The sequence below is a fragment of the Petaurus breviceps genome, unplaced genomic scaffold (assembly GCF_028583685.1).
Source record: "Petaurus breviceps papuanus isolate PSGF00001 unplaced genomic scaffold, PetGlider_PUasm1.0 208, whole genome shotgun sequence".
In the NCBI taxonomy this organism is placed as follows: domain Eukaryota; kingdom Metazoa; phylum Chordata; class Mammalia; order Diprotodontia; family Petauridae; genus Petaurus; species Petaurus breviceps.
The window spans coordinates 21,219,111-21,236,315 of NW_027185852.1; the positions used below are offsets into that span (position 1 = coordinate 21,219,111).

General features: G+C 50.1%; 2 protein-coding genes across 3 annotated transcripts in view; one reads left to right on the forward strand and one right to left on the reverse strand.

Moving 5' to 3' along the window:
* LOC138165309 (ubiquitin carboxyl-terminal hydrolase 24) overlaps window positions 1-8,401 on the forward strand; it is a 151,574-nt gene extending 143,173 nt beyond the window's left edge. The window contains exons 63-68 of the mRNA XM_069093492.1: window positions 306-372; window positions 2,287-2,365; window positions 3,517-3,592; window positions 3,837-3,923; window positions 4,372-4,482; window positions 6,208-8,401. Coding sequence (XP_068949593.1) covers window positions 306-372; window positions 2,287-2,365; window positions 3,517-3,592; window positions 3,837-3,923; window positions 4,372-4,482; window positions 6,208-6,270 — 483 coding nt within the window. The 3' untranslated portion in view covers window positions 6,271-8,401. The remainder of the gene's footprint in view (window positions 1-305; window positions 373-2,286; window positions 2,366-3,516; window positions 3,593-3,836; window positions 3,924-4,371; window positions 4,483-6,207) is intronic.
* Window positions 8,402-13,799: 5,398 nt separating this feature from the next.
* The window catches only part of LOC138165310 (proprotein convertase subtilisin/kexin type 9-like), a 31,098-nt gene continuing 27,692 nt past the window's right edge, over window positions 13,800-17,205 (reverse strand). Inside the window, exons 12-13 of one of the 2 annotated variants that reach the window (XR_011169337.1) lie at window positions 16,776-17,042; window positions 13,800-15,806 (exon numbers count right to left, since the gene is read on the reverse strand). Coding sequence is in view for 1 of the 2 variants with exons in the window: in XM_069093493.1 (XP_068949594.1) it covers window positions 16,839-17,042 (204 nt within the window). In the remaining variant the exon portion in view is untranslated. Of the gene's footprint in view, window positions 17,043-17,205 lie in introns of both variants that reach the window. The other variant, XM_069093493.1, reaches the window with a different exon arrangement.

Consider the following 17,205-nt stretch of genomic DNA (forward strand, 5'->3'; position numbering starts at 1 on the left):
GGGCTTTGCCCTCTGCCGAGGGTCCTATGGGTTAGGAAGCTTTTGTTCATTTGCAGTTTAAGTTCCATAACAAATTACTTTCCCTGTCTCTGCCTCAGTTTCATCTTGTGTCAAAGGAAGAGGTTGGACTATACACTTCCTGAGATTCCTTCTGGTTCTGATACTAGATGAGTCCTGTATTTTTGTGGTTTAGTTGCTTCAGAAACCAAGGGGAGTTGTTAGCCATGTGCCAAATGGGTGGGACTTGAACTCTTTCTTCCAGGGACTTTCCCCAAGCCTCACCCTATGTTCCTTTCTCTTTCCAGGTCATTGAAGACCCTCTTCAAGTAGAACGGGTCAAATTTGCTTTTGAGACGGAGAATGGCCTAGTAGGCAAGTGGCCCCAGCTCTGTGAAAGGGGTGTCTTGGGCAGTCACACTGGTGTGTCAAAAGATGTCAAACTCAGTCTTTTCTGCCCCTTTCTCATTTATCTCAAGAACCTTCCAGCCAGGGGAATGAAACTCAGAGAAGGCCACTAAGAACACCCCAGATAGTTTTTTCATAAAGTAAATAACCTTCCACCAAAACATCCACATAAACAAAAAACCATGTCTACAGCCGGAGAGCTGGCCTCTGATCCCAGTTTCCAGGCTGTTCTTTGGAGCCACATTGCTTGAGGGAATTTCCAGAGCAAAGAAATTATTGACCCGTGAACTATTCTGTGGTTTGTTTTGTTTTTAAAGGGTTCAGAGATTTATGCTGATGTTTTCTAGGCTGCCATTTGCACATCCACTCTTCATTTTGCATCCTTCACATTTGGTTGCTGTTATTTTTTAATGTTATCATTGTATATGTTGTAAGTCTGTTTTTTTCCCATCTCTGTCATTTGCTGTGCCTTCCTGTATTTCTTTGGACAGAGCTTTGCAAACCTCAAAGCACTTCATACATATCAGTCTTCCTTATCTCTCACGCTGTCAGCGCATTAAGGGGTGAGACAGGCTCCCTCAGATCATGGCCTGGCCAGAGCCTGGTCGAGGAGTCCTCAGCAGGAGGCCACGTCCTCCAGAGGTTCCCTGCTCTCCTGTCCTCCTGGGGCTGCTGCCAGTTCTCATCTCATGCTTTGTTCATCCTCTCCCCACCTAGTTCAACAGGCAGTAGGCTAGACCAGGCCCAACATCATGCTATGGAAGGTAAAGGTCCATCAGTGTTTTTGTAGCAGTAGGCCTTTCCCTTTTAATGGCATCTTTAGGATATTGTTCTAGCCCGGGGGTGGGGAGCCTGTGGCCATCTAGGTACCCATCCTTTTATGGGGATTTGTTCTGTGAAGTTTGGATTCATGAGCCAGAGGGCTGCACCCGAGGACCTAAAGGGCCACATGTGGCCTCGGGCCTGAGGCTCCCCACCCCTGCACTAGTGTGAGTATGCAGTATGCCCTCCTACCTTGAGTGCGCCAGGACAGCTGAGGGAGGTCTTACTGCCAAAACTTGGTTGGAGGTATCTGTGCCTTCTTGCTTTGAATCTCGCCCCCTCCTCAGGTAGGAAGGTATCTGGCCACTCTCACTACCCTTGAAAATAAAATTCTTTCACTTGGTTTATAACAGGGAGTAGTGAAATCTGTTACTGATTTAAAAGCTTTACCTTCTAAATTAAAGCTTCATTTTTAGACAGATCGTAGAAAAATTCCTATTTTAAAAAATAGGACAAGTTTTCAGATCCAACTCCCCTCCATCCATTTTACATGAAGTGCTTGGAGCTGGGCCATACGTTTCCCAAGGCTCAGGTCCCTTTCTTGCCCTCAGGGCTTTGCCTACCACTGAGGGTCTTGCTGTGCCCCTGGCCCTCTTGGGGACCAGTGCTGGAGGCTTATGGTTGCCCTGTTCCCAGCATTAGGACAGAGGGGACGGTTTGGGGCCAGGGATGCTGGCCATATGAATGCAACCCGACTTTATTATTATTATTTTTTTGCCTTTTTGGAGGGCAATTGGGGTTAAGTAACTTGTCTGAGGTTACACAGCTAGTTTTTTTTTGTGTGGGAAGTGTCTGAGGCCAGAACCGAACTCGGGTCCTCCTGACTCAAGGGCCGATGCTTTATTCACTGCACCACCTAGCTGCCCCCAGCAACCTGACTTTTTAAACACATTTTTTCTTTTATTTCTTGAAACATTCAGTTGAGGACAGGGCTTTGAGCCACAGGGCCAGGGGAAGCTGTCCCTTCTAGGAGGCATCACCACAAGACTTTGGGGCTGGGGGCTCTTGCTTGAGGTCATGGTTGCTGTGTGATGTTCACAGTCCCGTTTTCCTCCCCAGCCTTGATGCACCACAGCAATCATGTGGACAGCAGCCGCTGCTATCAGTGTGTCAAGTTCCTCGTGACCCTGGCGCAGAAGTGAGTGTGAACTGAGGCCTTTCTGGAGAGAACACTCCCAAGTTCCCTGTTTTGTCTTAGGGGGTGGGGCTGTTACTTTCCTTATCTTACACCAGAGGAAACCGAGTCTGACAGGGGTGAAGTGACTCCCTGAGGCCACTTTGTTCATCTTGTCTGCTGCTTTAAACAGACATTTTCAGGATCCAGGGAGATAGCTGGATGTGCAGTATCAACAGCATTGAGAAGGCTCTTTAGAAGATGTCATACAGAGAGGCAGCTTCAGGTCCTTCCCCTGATGGCTCCTAGCCCCTTCACCACCCCATCTTGGTGCCCCAGCAGAAAATGTCAGAGTGGGTACCTATCTGCACCGAGGGAGAGTCTCCTCCCTAGGAGTTCCAACAGACATCAGCGAGCTCAGATGCTGATAGACATCCTGTTATGCCAGCCACTTACTGACTTGGAAGACCACATCCTGATTGGGTTTGGTCTACACGTGCCTAGGCACCTTGGTCACCTTAACCCCTCACCCATGAAAGGCTCCCCAGAGGAGGGAAGAGGTGCAGGCCCCTGCATTGGGGGCAGAAACATTACGGCCTTCTAATGGGGTGCATGGGCTTGCTCTGCTTAGCGTGGCATGGTTTTTTCCTCTGGGTTTTCTTTTTGTGTTTGTGGTTTAAAGGCATAATTCTCTAGGAAGAGATGGATAGAAATAGTGATGATAGAAAAACCAGGGATCAGTTAAAATCTAAAAAGAGAAGTATCAAATGTTGTTTTAACAAACCAAAATTGGTGACTAGCGTTTTTTACTCATTTCGGTGCAAGTGTGGATCAGATTTGTATATGATACATTTACACAGCACTTGTTACAAAGTGTTTTACGTGTATTAATTCAACTGATTTTACAAAGATTCTGTGTTCTTCCCATTTCTCAGATTGGGGAACTGAGGGACAGAGAGAATGGCCTCAGTCAGAACCCCAGGCTTCTGACTCGGCATCTCTGGTGCCTTCTCCCCCTCCCTCTTCAGACTTTAGAGAGGCCACTATGTTTAACGTGGGCAGGAGATGGTAACCATTCACCCAGCATTGTCAGCAGTAGTGTCTGCATGGGGTGGTCACTGTCCAGGGCCGAAGGCTTACCCGGGCCTCAGCCGACCACTGTCTTATGTCCCCAGGTGCCCTGCCGCCAAGGAATACTTCAAGGAGAATTCCCACCACTGGAGCTGGGCTGTACAGTGGCTACAGAAGAAGGTACCCAGGCTGGGAGCGAGCTAGCAGGGCTGAGGCTGGGGGTCCCGGGTGTCATGTCCCTGGGGCCAGCCTGTGATGGAAGCAGAAGTGTCCCTGAAGGGGTAGAGAGGGGCGGACAGGCAGGCCCTTGTCTCGGGAGCCCCATGGGTGCCCTCTGGCCTCCCAGAGAGCCATGGTGGTGTGCAGATGGTGGGATCAGGCCCTTCTGATTGGTACCTTTGTAATTTCATTTTGAATTTTCTAGATGTCTGAACATTATTGGGTCCCGCAAAGTAATATATCTAATGAAACCTCAACTGGAAAAACCTTTCAGCGCACTATTTCTGCTCAGGTGGGTGCTGTGCTGACCCTGGTCACCTGGGGATGCCCGTCTTGCTGGGGGCCCTCTCTGCAGGAATGTCCTGCTGTATGAGCTAGCCTGCCCCCCTTGGGCTCCTCAGACAGCCCGGCAGCACGGTCTAGCCTCTGTCTCACCTTTCCCAGGAGCCTTCTCCGATCTCTGCAGCTGAAGCAGCCTCTCCTCTGCCCATTTCCTTAGAGACCTTTGCCCGGCTCCCACCTTGTTCCATGAATGTGCTGTCCCTTCTCACCTCCCTAGCCCCCAGGCGCAGGCTGGCCAGTGGGCCAGCCCTGGGAGATGGGGGATCTTTGCTTTGGCAGCGAGCACTCACCCTGCCCTGTCCCAAGTGGAAACCATTGGTTAAGATCCAGTGATTCCATTGGGGCACACGGGCTAAGGAGAGGCATCTTGTTAATTCATTGTTGGAATTCTCCTTTAGGACACTTTGGCTTATGCCACAGCTTTGCTGAATGAGAAGGATCAGTCAGGAAGCAGTAACGGGTCGGAAAGCAGTCCTGCTAATGAGAATGGAGAAAGACACCTCCAGCAGGTAAAGCCAGGCTCTTCCCAGGGAGATCACAGTGGGGTGGGGGCGGGGCTTGGCTGCAGGACTACACCCAGGATCACAGGGAGGCGGTGGGGGGCAGGGCACAGCGTGCAGCACCACACCCACAACGCCTCCCCGGAGTCACAGTGGGAACACCAGCGTGAAGTGGATGCACACATGCACATACACGCATGCACTCTCTACTTAGAGGCAGGCAGGGGAGATTACTTTTTTTTTTTTTTTGCCTTTTGGAGGGCAATTGGGAGTTTAGTAACTTGCCCAAGGTTACACGGCTAGTTTTTTGGGGTTTTTTGTGGGTGTTAAGTGTCTGAGGCAGGAACCGAACTCAGATCCTCCTGACTCCGGGGCTGGCGCTTTACTCACTGCACCACCCAGCCGCCCTGTGGGGAGATCACTCTTGTGCTCAGAGAGCCACCGTTCTTTGGGGAGCGCCCACAGGACCGAAGAGAGGGGCAGCATGGCTTGGCAATGGCCAGTCGGCGCTCTGGAGGCCAGGAACAGGCTGAACAGGTTCCTGGACATGCCTGGGAAGCAGCTTGTCAGAAACAACAGGCAAAACCCATAGTGGGCTCCAGTGGATAGAAGACATATGTCAGGAGTTAGAGAGGGTCAGTCCAAATCCCAAAAGGGATTTCTTCAGGGCCTCAGTTTTCTTCACTTGTAAAAGGAGTCAGGTTAGGATTGATAACGCCCGACGTCACATCCCGTTCTGTATCTGTCACCTGTGGTCATTGGCCATGGCTAGTCTTATCTTGGGGAAACCAGAGCTCCTGAGTTCCTAGGAGTCTTTGTGATGGGGGAGACCCATCTTAATTTATCCATTGAATCCATCATAAAGGTGGCGCCGTCACTTCTAGGCATTCTCCAAGACCTACCGGGAACCTTGATGGGTGGGAGCCTCCCTCCTGTGGAGCTCTGAGGCATTCCACCCAGGCTGAATAGGATTTCCATGAGAAGAGGTTGATGCTGCTAACACTTTCCCTTCTAGGATATTAAATGTGAAGTTACTCCTGTTAAAATGCTTGCTATGTGTCATAGCTTTGGTTTGTTTTTCATTTTGAAACCAGGCATGATTTCCTCTTTTTTAATCCCAAAATGCCCCAGTGTTTTCTGTGGCCAAATGAACGTGATTGGTTCAGGAGCCACAGAACATTGCACTGGAACCGGCTTTTGTCATTCTGTACTCTTGAGCAATCAGGATTGCTGCCATTTCTAGTGAAATGCTTTAAGGTTACAAAGCTCTCACCAAACAGGCATGTGGAGTAATAGTGCAGATATTACCGTCCCCATTTTGCAGATAAGAAAGCAAAGACCTGGTGAAGCTTGGCTTTGCCCGACAGGATCACACAGCCAGGTGTGCTGAGCCCCCCAGGACCACCAGAGCTCCTGGCATGCCGCCATGCTGGGCCAGAGCTGGGACAGACCTTAGCAATGCCAGGGTACTGATCCACTTGTTCTTCCAAAGAGGAAGCTGGGGATCAGCTTCAGATGGAAGGGAGAATTGTAGCTGAGTAGAAGTCTTTCCCTGCACTGCCCCCAGCTCCTGCCCCCTCGGAGGCTGGCGCTGGCCCTTGGGGGGAGACTGAGCCCCAGCATGACCATAGGATGCCGTTGGCAGTCGTGCTGGGAGAGACCTCAGAGCACTGACTAAAAGCGCTTTCCCAGGCACCTCTTAGACGGGTCTTTTTGTTTCCTTTTTTTCCTAAGGGCTCAGAGTCTCCCATGATGATTGGCGAGTCAAGGAGTGACCTGGACGACGTGGACCCTTAGAGGAAGGTCCCAGACTCACCACTGAGCCCGGTCCAGCCGCCTCCTCGATGCTTGGCCCCTTTCTGAAACCAGAATCTCGTCTTTGTGAAAGGCCTGGAAGTGGAACTTGGGTAGACTGAGGTGACTTTGGAGGATGGTGTACTCTTAACGAGAAGTCCCCTTCATCTGAGAGAAGGAAGACGTGAGCAGGGGAGACCCCAGAGCCAGATGCAGCCGCACCAAGGGCAGCCGGCCCCCCCGATGCCGACAGCAGTTTTTGTCAAGGTTTTATCAAATAAAGCTCATGGTCGAAATTTTCATTATGTGAACATAAATGAGTGTAGACACGTCGCTTTCTGTGACTCTGCCAGAGGAATCGCTCTGCCCTGGCCTTGATACCGAAGAGGAAAAGCAGAACGGGCAGCCTTGAGGGAGGGGGCACGCTCCCAAGTGACGGACAGATGTGATACAGACGTGCTTTTGCTTGTGATGTGGTAGCGCCCGGGTTACACAGAGCCTTGGTATTGAATATGTCTCCTTCCCCGTTTGTACAGAGCTCCCCCAGCCTGGGGGTCACGTGGAGGAGTCTCTTGGCTCTTCATGGTAATTTTCTAATGTCGTTCAGATTGTACAGAGCGATAAAAAAGACCCCGTTCTCCGATTCATACAGGGCTGCGCCATTGGATGCTGGGCGCTGAAAAAAACAAGCTGATTCGTTCAAAAAAAAAAGCAACTCCCCAAAAGGCACTTTAAGATTCAATTTTATTGACTCCATCAGATCCTCTTTTTTAACACCTGGAGACATATTGAATAAACTGTAGTTTAAATCAAGTGATCGCAATCATTCGCTTTGTCTTCAAACACAGAGTTGGAACCAGTTGTATGCAATGAGAAGCTTTTGAGTTGGGGGGAGGGGGAGAACCGCTGTTGTGTGGGTTTATAGCAATTTTACTATAAGGAAAAGATAGTACGATTTTTCTTGTTCCGTTTTCTTATGAGCAGACAGAACGGTTAGAAACGCAGCAGCCGGAGTGAGCCCCAAAGGCCATTCAGATGGTGATACACCCCTCCTGCCCTGTCCACCTTCAGTCCCCCGTTCCTTGATTTACACTTTCTGCCTTACTTTGGACCACATGAAGCACCATGCTAGGATCCCGAGCCTGAGGCAGGGAGGGCGTCGGGGCTCGTGTAGCCCCCGAGTGCCTTGTGGGGGGCGGACGGGCAGGCGTCTCACCGAGGGCCGACCTTGCCATGGGTTTTATCGATGGAGCTGTGTCGCTCCCTCAGGGGGACGGCGCTGGTGGGGAGCTTGCTGCCGCCTGTGTGATGGGGATGGCAGCACGGGTGACGAGTTGTCCGTTGTTCTCGAGGTCCCCAATGGGATGTTTGGAACCTAGTTTTCAGTGAAGGTGTAAGCTCTCTTCCTCCCCAGCCCCTGGGGTGCAGGGGTCACCCACCGCCTCACTGCTTCTGGCTGCTCTGGCAATGTGTGCTGGGATGGCCAACCTCGCTTTCTCAGGAGTGGAAGGGTCACTGCTGCGGCTCCCATTATTTCCTATGGAAACAACGCCTTCCTCGCACAGCCCACGGGCTGCCTTCACTGTCACCCAAGGCGGGATCGCACGACTCCCGTTTGCTGGTGCAGTCGATGGGGGTCGTTTTCACTCACATGAGTAAAGACTCAAATTTCCGGCTGCCGTAGCCACGAAACCTGCTGATGACTTTTTTTTTTTTTAATGTAACTCAACAAAAGTAGCTGTGACAGGCTTAGGTTGAAAGAGTTGTCATTTCTACTGCCAATTTTGTGGATGAAAACGTTTTTATAAATCTTTCAAAGCGGGCTGCCGTCAAGCAGGAATTGCACAACTCACTCTGCTGTGTACTCAGGACGTTCTCAATGAAGACAGAGCTTCGAGGACGTCTCCTCCTGTGTGCCGACCCCATGCTGGTGGTGACAGGCTTCCTGGAGCATCGGCCCCCCACAGCCAGACCCTCCGACCGCCTGAGGCGTGTGCAGGGCCCAGCGGGAGGGAGTCCTGCAAAGGGGTGGGGAAGGGTCTGCTAGTGGAGAATATGAATTCACTGTTGGTGTTAAGGCTGGCAGAATTCTCATGGCTTCTTGGAGCATAAAATAAAGTTTTTCAAAAAAGTAGAGTTGGGTCTGCCTGATGCTTCTGTATTTTTAATGGGAAGTGGGACCAAGCCCTGAGGCCTGAGAGGACAAGACCATGGGCCCAATTGCCGTCGGAGCTGGGAGTCAAATCTGTTTCCAAACAGGCATTTACCCAAGTCAGGCCGTTCATCTCTTGTCCACATGAGCCTCGCTTTCTGTTCCAGGGTCTTCAACATTCTCACCTCTTGTTCAACAGCCCCAGCTGGGACATTCTCCCCCAGGACATAAATCCAAGCCCTGTCCCTTGGAAATTGGTCTAACCACCCCCTCCCAAGCCTCATCAGTCCACGCCAACATCTTTCCTCTGAACTATAGCATTTGAATGAATTAATGAATCGTTTATTAAATAACATGCAAGGCTTAGGGGAGACATCTGGGGAAGATCTTAGTTACCTGTCAGATGGGGAGGTGCCATGGATCTCGGGGGCAACAACCAGAGTCATGCCCCTTTAATGCCAGCTGGGCGGTTCAAGAGCTTACATTCTACTGGGGCACAATCTGAACATCTTGAATGGAAAGTGTGGGCATAGGGACTGGGCTTCTTGATTTTCTCAGTGCAGGCAACTCGGGGGTGCAGAAACTCCCTCACTAGTGGGGGCTTTCCCTAGGGAAGGGCCTCAAGTAGACTGAAAACTGGTTTGAGGGACTGGGAGGGTCTACAAAGCAGAAGGGGATGGGGGTGATTGGGTGAGTTACTGAACTTGAATTTCCTCATTTGAAAATGGGAAAATAATATGGGGGGGGCAGTACATATGCATACATACACACATGTAGATATTTGCCAGTCTTCGGAGTGGTGTGGATATTATCTAGTTTTAGAGAAGAGGAAAAATGAGGTCAGGAGAGGGATTCACCAGCCAGTGACTATGCAGCTGTTAAGTGACTGGTAGAGCCAGAGTTCTGCATCTGACGGGATCCTAGGAGAAGGCTGGTCCTTGTAATAGTTAAGCAGCCCAGAGATACTCTGGAGCACCCGTCCCCAAGCCTAGCTTAGACTCTCTCACCCTCTGCAATAACCCACTTGGTCTCTATCCTCGTGTTGACTGACCGCTGTGGTTATTTGTAGGTCCTAGCATGTTATGACCCGGGTCAGTAAGGTCCAGTATCTGCTACCTGCAGGATCAAATGTAAACTGCTCTGTTGGCCTCTAACGTGCATTAATGACCCCTTGCTACCTCTCCGGTCTGTACTGACCTCTTCACACACTGTGATCCAGCAGCAGCAGCGTTCTAGCCTTCCTAGAAAACACCACTATTTCCTATCCCCACACCTTTGCTTTGGCTGTGACCAGTGCCCCGAGTGCTCTGCCCCTCTGCCTCTGCCTCCTAGTGTCCCTGGCTCCCTTCAGATCTCAGCTGACCTCTCCCCTGCAGGAGGAAGCTGCTGGCGCCTCCCCGTGTATCTGTGCCTAGTCATGTGGTGCTCCTCTCCTAGACTATGAACTCCTGGAGGTCAGGGAATGGTTTCTGCCTTCCTTTGTATTCTCAGCACTTAGCTCAGTATGTGGAACTCAGAAAGTGTGTTTTGACTGATTTTCACAAGAATCTAGCCTTTAAATTGAATCTTGGAATCCTGAAATACCAGAGCTGAGAGGCAACCCAAAGGTCATCTGCTCCAATACTCTCATTTTCCTTCAGGAAGAAGCTTAAGGTCAAGGAGTAGAATCAATGACTCCTCAATGCCCACAAGACTGGGGGCAGAGCTAGGGCTGGAACCGGGACTTCCTGGCTTTCAGTCCATTGCTCTTTCTGCCATCCCATCATGGTGCTCTGGATTGGATAATAATGGCCAGGGCTCAGCCAAATGACCTGAGACTTGAAGGCTTACCAGTGTTTCCTAATCACGATAGTGCCCAAACGTCCCTCAGTCCAGTGAAGTCGATGTTCCGTCATGTTCTGTACTTAAGTCTTCTCAACAGTCTGCTCCGATACGTCCCCAGCACCTTACCCTTTCCAGATAAAATCCAGTTTCTAAATGTAAAAGCCTGTTGGAGGAACTGGGGTGGGGGGAGAGAAAATACTAGGATAAGTGACTTAGGATCTAAAGACATAAATAATGCTAAAAAAAACAATGGGAAAAATCTAAGAAGAAGAATTAAGAAGTTGCTGTCCTCCCCAAAACTCTATCAATGATATGAAAGCACAACGTTTATCCAGTGAAAGATCACCTACTAAAGGCAAAGAAAGGAGAGAAAAAGAAGAGAAGTTGGTTTAGTATTAACATAAGTAACAACATTCAGTAACTTCTTAAACCACACTCCCCTCTACAGTCTAATGATCTGGCTTCCCTGGTGTTCCTCACACAAGACACTGCATGTCCTCCATGGCTGGAAGTAGCTCCCTCATCTTTACCTCCCGACTTGCCTGGCTTCCTTCTAGTTTTAGTCAAAACCTCATCCTCTGCCAGAAACCTGTCTGTCTTCCTTAAAGCTGGAACCTTCCTTTCTGGGTGTTCAGTAGTTGTGACTGAAGCGGTCAGCCCCCAGACTATGCCTCCATGGGGGTGGCTGCCCAGAGTCATGACTGGGGACCCTGCACAGGAAGCATGTCTATCCCCAAGGCTCTTGAGCTCAGGGTCCCAGGCTATCTGAGGGGAGATGGGAGTCAAGGTGATGGTGGCGGTGCTTTGGCTACCTCCTGTCTGTGCTGTAGGATGTCTGGATGCTTTGCCCAGGCTGGTTTGCCTGCCCTTGTTTTTACGTAATTGCACGTTGTCTCAACCGTTAGATTTTGACCCCTTGAGGGCAGGGACTGTAGTGTGCCTTTCTTTGTCTCCAAAGTGCCTAGTAAATAAGTGCTTAATAATGTTTCTTGACTTAACTTATACTTATGATCACAATTCACTGTGAGGTTGATATTCAAGCCTCATCAGAATGCAAAGCAGTTTTTGCAAGACAGTTAACAAAACTTTTTAAATTTTCATCTCAGCATTTAAAAAAAATTCCTCCTCAGCTGGAGAAGAGATGCCATCTCCAGCCGATCGTTCTCCCTATCATCCTTACTTTCTTTTCCCCTGCTTTCTGACCACCTATAAAACCTCCCACGTCCCCGTCCCCCCCCCAGCCTCAGAAACCCCTGGCTTCATCCTTCCCTCTCACTTTTGCCCCATATCTCTCCTTCGTTTCACTCCTTGAGAAAGCCGTCTGGAGGAGGCTCCTTCATTGGCTTCCTTCTCATTGTCTTAACGCTCTACAGTCTGGCTTCTGTCCGCATTGTTCCCCCCAGACTGTCCCTGGCCTCTTCTTAATCTTCATCCTTGACCACCAGCCCTCTTGATCTCTCTGATACTCTCTTCCCTCTAGGTTTTCCCAGCACCACTCTCTCCTGGTCCTCTCACTTGTATGACCCAGCCTCATCAGTCTTCTCTGCTGGATCCTCAAACGGCTCATGCCCACTCATAGTAGGGCTTCCCCAAGGCTCGGTTATGGACCCTCTTCTCTTTTCTCTCTGTGCTACTTCATGTGGTGACTGATTCTATCAAAAGACCCGGTGGAGTTTTAAGCTGTTAAAACTGAAAACTCCACTCAGATGCCCCAGCGTTGCCTTTTCATCCGGTGTCTCTGCTTTGGAGCAGGCCGGGTCCCATTTCTGGGACAGGTGCACTCTCTCCTCACTTTTCTGCCTCTTCAAATATATGGGTTCAATGGATATTTTTTTGCCCCCGTCTCACAGATGAGGGAACTGAGACACAGAGAGGTTCAGAGACCGGCCCACAGTCATAGTAGTGGGATTCTAATCCAAGTCTTTGTCTTCAAGTTCAACCTGCTCTCCATCACATTGGTTCCCTTAAAATAAGGATGCTGAGGCTCAGGTCACATCAGAAGAGAGGGGATTCCAGGCTCTTTGACTTCAGAGGGAGTCCTCATTCTATACCTTAGTGTCTTCTACTCCAGCCCAATCCCTGCATTCCATTGTATCAGCAATGCCATATTCACAATGCCTATAGAGATTACAAATATGCTGATATAATTATCCATCACAAAATACGTCATGCTTGCCATATGGGGAAATAAACTAGAAAATTTATTATTAAGATACCAAAAGACTGAGTCCCAAAACCAGAAAGTGAAAGCCATCAGAGTAGTTATGATATTGGCACAGATAGATAAAGTAGAAAGCACCCACATTTTCAAGCCTTTAAAACAGAACAGGCTACCTCAGGCAAAGGTCCTCCTCTCCCCACGCACAGCAACCACCCAGCATCCTGGAAGCACGCTCCCAGCAGCTCCGGCCCCTGGCAGTGCTCAGCAGGAGTCCTTAGCAGAAAGTCCTTAGCAGTCCTAACTCAAAAAGGGCTTCGCGCTGCCGCTGCCTCTGCTGCTGCTGCCGCCGCCGTCCGCCGTTACAACCACCGCCAGCCACCGCAGGAACGCTAACTTGGCTTTCGCTTTCTCTTGCTCCGCCCCTTCCTGCTACGTCAGCACGTCCAATGGGGCATGGAAGATCTTTAAATCCCATAACCCTTACATCCATGCAGGTGATGTTCAGTTGTGTTCCCAGGCTCTCCATGACCCCATTTGGGGTTTTCCTGGCAGAGACAAGGGAGTGGTTCACCATTTCCTTCCCCAACTTATTTTACAAATGAGGAAACTTAGGCAAGCAAGGTGACGTGACTTGTTCAGGGTCACCCAGCTAGTAAGTATCTGAAGCTGGATTCAAACTTATGAAGATGAGTCTTCCTGACTCCAGGCATAGCAATCTGTGTACTATGGCACCCCTAGCTGCCCCTAAGATTCCACAAGATCTTAGATTTAAAGCTGGAAGGACTCCCAGAGGAAACTGAGACACAGAACAGTTCAGGGCCTTGCCCAGGGTTACAAAGGTATTGTCTTAGGCAGGATTTGAAGCCAGATCTTCCTAACCCCAAGTGCAGTGTCCTGTCTACTGCTCTGGAAACTGACCCAGAGAGAAAGGACTTTCCAAAGATCATGAGAAGCATAACAAATGTATATTTCATCCATCCATCCATCCAATGATCTGTCCATCCATCTAATGATCCATCCATCCATCCATCCATCCATCCATCCATCCATCCATCCAATGATCTGTCCATCCATCCATCTAATGATCTGTCCATCCATCCATCCATTCACTGCAGCAGCTCTCAGAAGAAATACTTTGTAAACTGCAAAATGTTATGAATAGACTATAAGCTCCCTGAAGGCAGGGATTGTTTTTGTTATTAATTATTGTTGTTTGTAATTGTGTTTGTGTCCCTAGCACCTTGCACTTAAATACTTAATTGGCTGGTCCATTGCTGGAAATCAGATCTTTGACTGTTCTTTGACAGGCACAGCCCTTCTCTCAACACCCCCCTCCCCACCCCCACCCCACCTCTCCCCTCTCTAGACGCATGGTCCCCATCATTCACAGACCACTTGTCATATTAAAAGTCTTTATTTTTTAAAATTCACTCTATAATAAAACAGACTACAAAACCCAGAATAAATACTTTCAAAGTACAAAAGTCAAATGCTAATTCTAGAAAAGTTTAATCTTTATGTAAAAAAAAACCCAAACCTACCTCCAGCAAAGCCCTAGGGAGAGCTGATTCCAGAAATCTCTGGGAGTTGGGGAGCAGGGTTGGCAGCCTCCAGCATGACTGCCAACAGTGAATGGTGATAGCCTGGGGCCCCTCGGAACAAAGCTGGCCTCCCATGAGGAAGGAATTGGGGGGACTGGGGTTGGGCAGCTGTGACCCGTTCTAAAAGAGCTGTTATTTTGCAAGAAATCTTTCCAAACCAGCCATAGTCAAGTAAGGAATCACAGACTTGGCTGCCTTCTGTTGGATTCTAGAGTCCTTGGTGAAGGCAGGATGAAAGACTGAGTCATTGTCCATGGGACTCTCAGGCAAGGGCCTGGATGGGTCAGTTAAGTCAGGATGCAGTAAGACCACTTTCCTGGGACTTACACTGTCCAGAATCCAGGAAGCTGCTGTAGGTGGCTCTGCCAGCCTCTCTTGGAGGGGAGTGAGGAAGAGAAGGGTCTGGCCAGGCCCACCACTGTGGCGTGACCCAAGTTCCTGCAGCCTCAACTATGGGCAGGACTTTTCTGTCCAGGCACTATCTTCCTTTTGTGGTCCAGCTGTGTAGGACTCTTCTTGGGGAAACTCCCAAGTTGTCCCAGGGAACAAAGGCTGGTCTCCTGTAGCAGACACCTAGAAAAGCTTCACTACCTCCACGGCCTTTGGAGAAAGGCCACTTTACCTTCTTTCTGACCCCTGCTGGCCCACTGAACCCTCCTTCCACCCCTGGTGCAGGGCCCCAGCACCTCACATCTAGACTGCCTCAACAGCTGCTGATGGGTCTTCCTGACTCCCATCTCCCCCCACCAGGCCATTTTCCACTTAGCTGACCAGGACAGCTGAAAGCCCAGGCCTGACCATGTCAGCTCTTTTTAACATCAACTCTGGGGGCTCTCTTTCACCTCCAGGGGCAGATTTTAAAGCCCTTTCTGACCTGGTGCCTCCCTCCCTTTCCAATCTTCCTATGCCTTACCTGTCCTCTACATAATCTGTGCTCCAAGGACCCTGGTCTGCCTCCTTATTTCTCCAAAGAGAACTGGACTTGGAATTCAGCTTTGTCACTGGCTGTCCACCATGCTGGAAATTCTCCTTCCAAGCTCCATCCTGGCTTCCTTGGCACCTTCCAGTGTCAGCTGAAGGCTTATCTTCAAGTCTCCCTCAATGCTAGAACCTTCCCTCTGGTGATTATCTCCAATCTAATCTGCCTAGAGCTTGTTTGCACAGTGTGGGCATGCTCCCCAATCTCCCCAGTGGGCTGTGAACTCCTTGAGAGCAGGGACTTTTTGCCTTTGCCCAGCCTACTATGTGCATAGCATAACACATAGTAGGCACTTAACTGCTTTTTGATTGACTTTCTGTAAGAATGTTTTTAAATGTATAAAAATGCACAGGATTATAAAGGAAACCAAATGTTAGTGTAAATAAGATGCAATTTTTTTTCCAACCCAAGTCCATGGGCTCCTTGAATCTATCCATGTTAAGTCCCCCCCCCCTTCAGATGACCATAAATCTAAAGGGGGAGGGGCCTCAGGGACCATCTACACCTCGTCCAACATCTTTTTTTTTTTCCAGAAGTAGCTGTGTCCCAGGGACTGAAAGGGATTTGCCCAAAGTCCCCCAGTTAGTGAGGGAGCCCCCAGTTCCCATTGCCTGTGCTCTTTTCACTCTGGCTCACTGCCATCCAAAGGGGGTGTGGTGGGGAAAAGGGGGAAGTCTGAAACCAAAGTTCCCTAGAACCAGAAAGGCTGGTGACAGCTATTTATGATAATCAGTGCTTGGATCCACTTTAATCTCTACAGACTATCTCTACAGATGTCTGGGTCGGGTCTGCAAATCTAGACGACCTTAGCCTGGGTGTCAGCTGGGCATGATAAAGCAGGGAAGTGTTTGTTTGTTCTGGCGGCTGGCTCCTAAATACAGCTTCAGGGGAGTTGATGCAGATTTCAGAGGTAGACACGGGCTGAGAAGCCCTGAGGGTCTCAGGGAAGTCACCAGGCCTGGATGGCCAAACTGGGACCCAGAGAGTTGGTGCGAGTCCAAGGAGGGAGACACTGAGAGGCCATATGGCTTCCTTCCCATATTCCCCTGCCCTGGGGATCTCCTACTCCCCATGTCAAAATCATGGAATGTCAGGGGTGAAATGGAACCCCCCTGGATTCATGGGGAGAACCACCCCCTTCTTTTACAGGATAAAAGAAGGCATTCATAGGTACTGTATGTTCCAGCATTCTTCCTTCTAAGCCCCCACCCCGCCCCAATTCTGACATTCCCTGTTTTAGGTCCCCTCCCAGCTCTGACATCCCCTGTTCTAGGTCCCCTCCCAGCTCTGACACTCTGTGATTCCTAGATGAGGTATGTTTCTGTTATCTCCCCTTTATGGTCTAGCACTTCTCCCTTTGGCTTGTGTCCTGGTTCTGAGAGGAAGAGATCTACGGGCAGCTCACTGAGGTGGTCCATGGGAGGGGTTTCAGGAGTCCCTGCCACCTCTGAGAGATTGCCATTTTAAGGGGAGGGCAGTATGCAAACAGCTTCTTATGCAGGAAGAAACAAGCCACTAGTGAAGGAAAGGGTAGAAGGAGGGAATATAGATAGGGCATGCTCCAGGGTCTTCCCAGTCCCCCTGGAATCGCCAGAACCCAGGACTTCACACAAGGCTGCCTGCTCAGCGCATGAGCCCTGGGGGTGGGGTGGGGGATGCCCCTCCTTTGAGGAGGGTCGAAGGAGGCCAGAGCCCAAGCCCAGCACCAAGGCACTGATCAGAGGAGGGCAGAGGAATCAAGTGGAAATCCGGAAGGGGAAAAGGGTCCCAGTGACACCCTATGGGCGAGACCCAACACACAGCACAGAAGAGCCTTCTTCCCTCCCCTCTGCCACAAATCCTGCCAGGAAGCTGTCACTGGGAATCCTGCTGGTCCCTGGGCAGCTGTCTGTTCTTGCAGCAGATGACGATGGCGGCTGCCTGGTGCCCTCCTTGGCTGCTGGCATGGCTCTGAACCAGGCAGGTGTTGTCCACGGGGTAGGCACCCAGTGTGTTTGGGCCGGGGGAGTAGGCGCTGCATCCCGTCAGCGTCCAGCCTTCTTCACAGGCCACCATCACCTGTCAGGGAGAGCAGCGAACTGTGGGAAATGCAGCCAGGGAACCATTGCACTATGAGCATTAACTGAAGACAGCAATAGAGTCCAGGTGGGAAGGGGGGAGGGGGAGAGAAAGAGGAAGAGAGAGAGAGAGAGAGAGAGAGAGAGAGAGAGAGAGAGAGAGA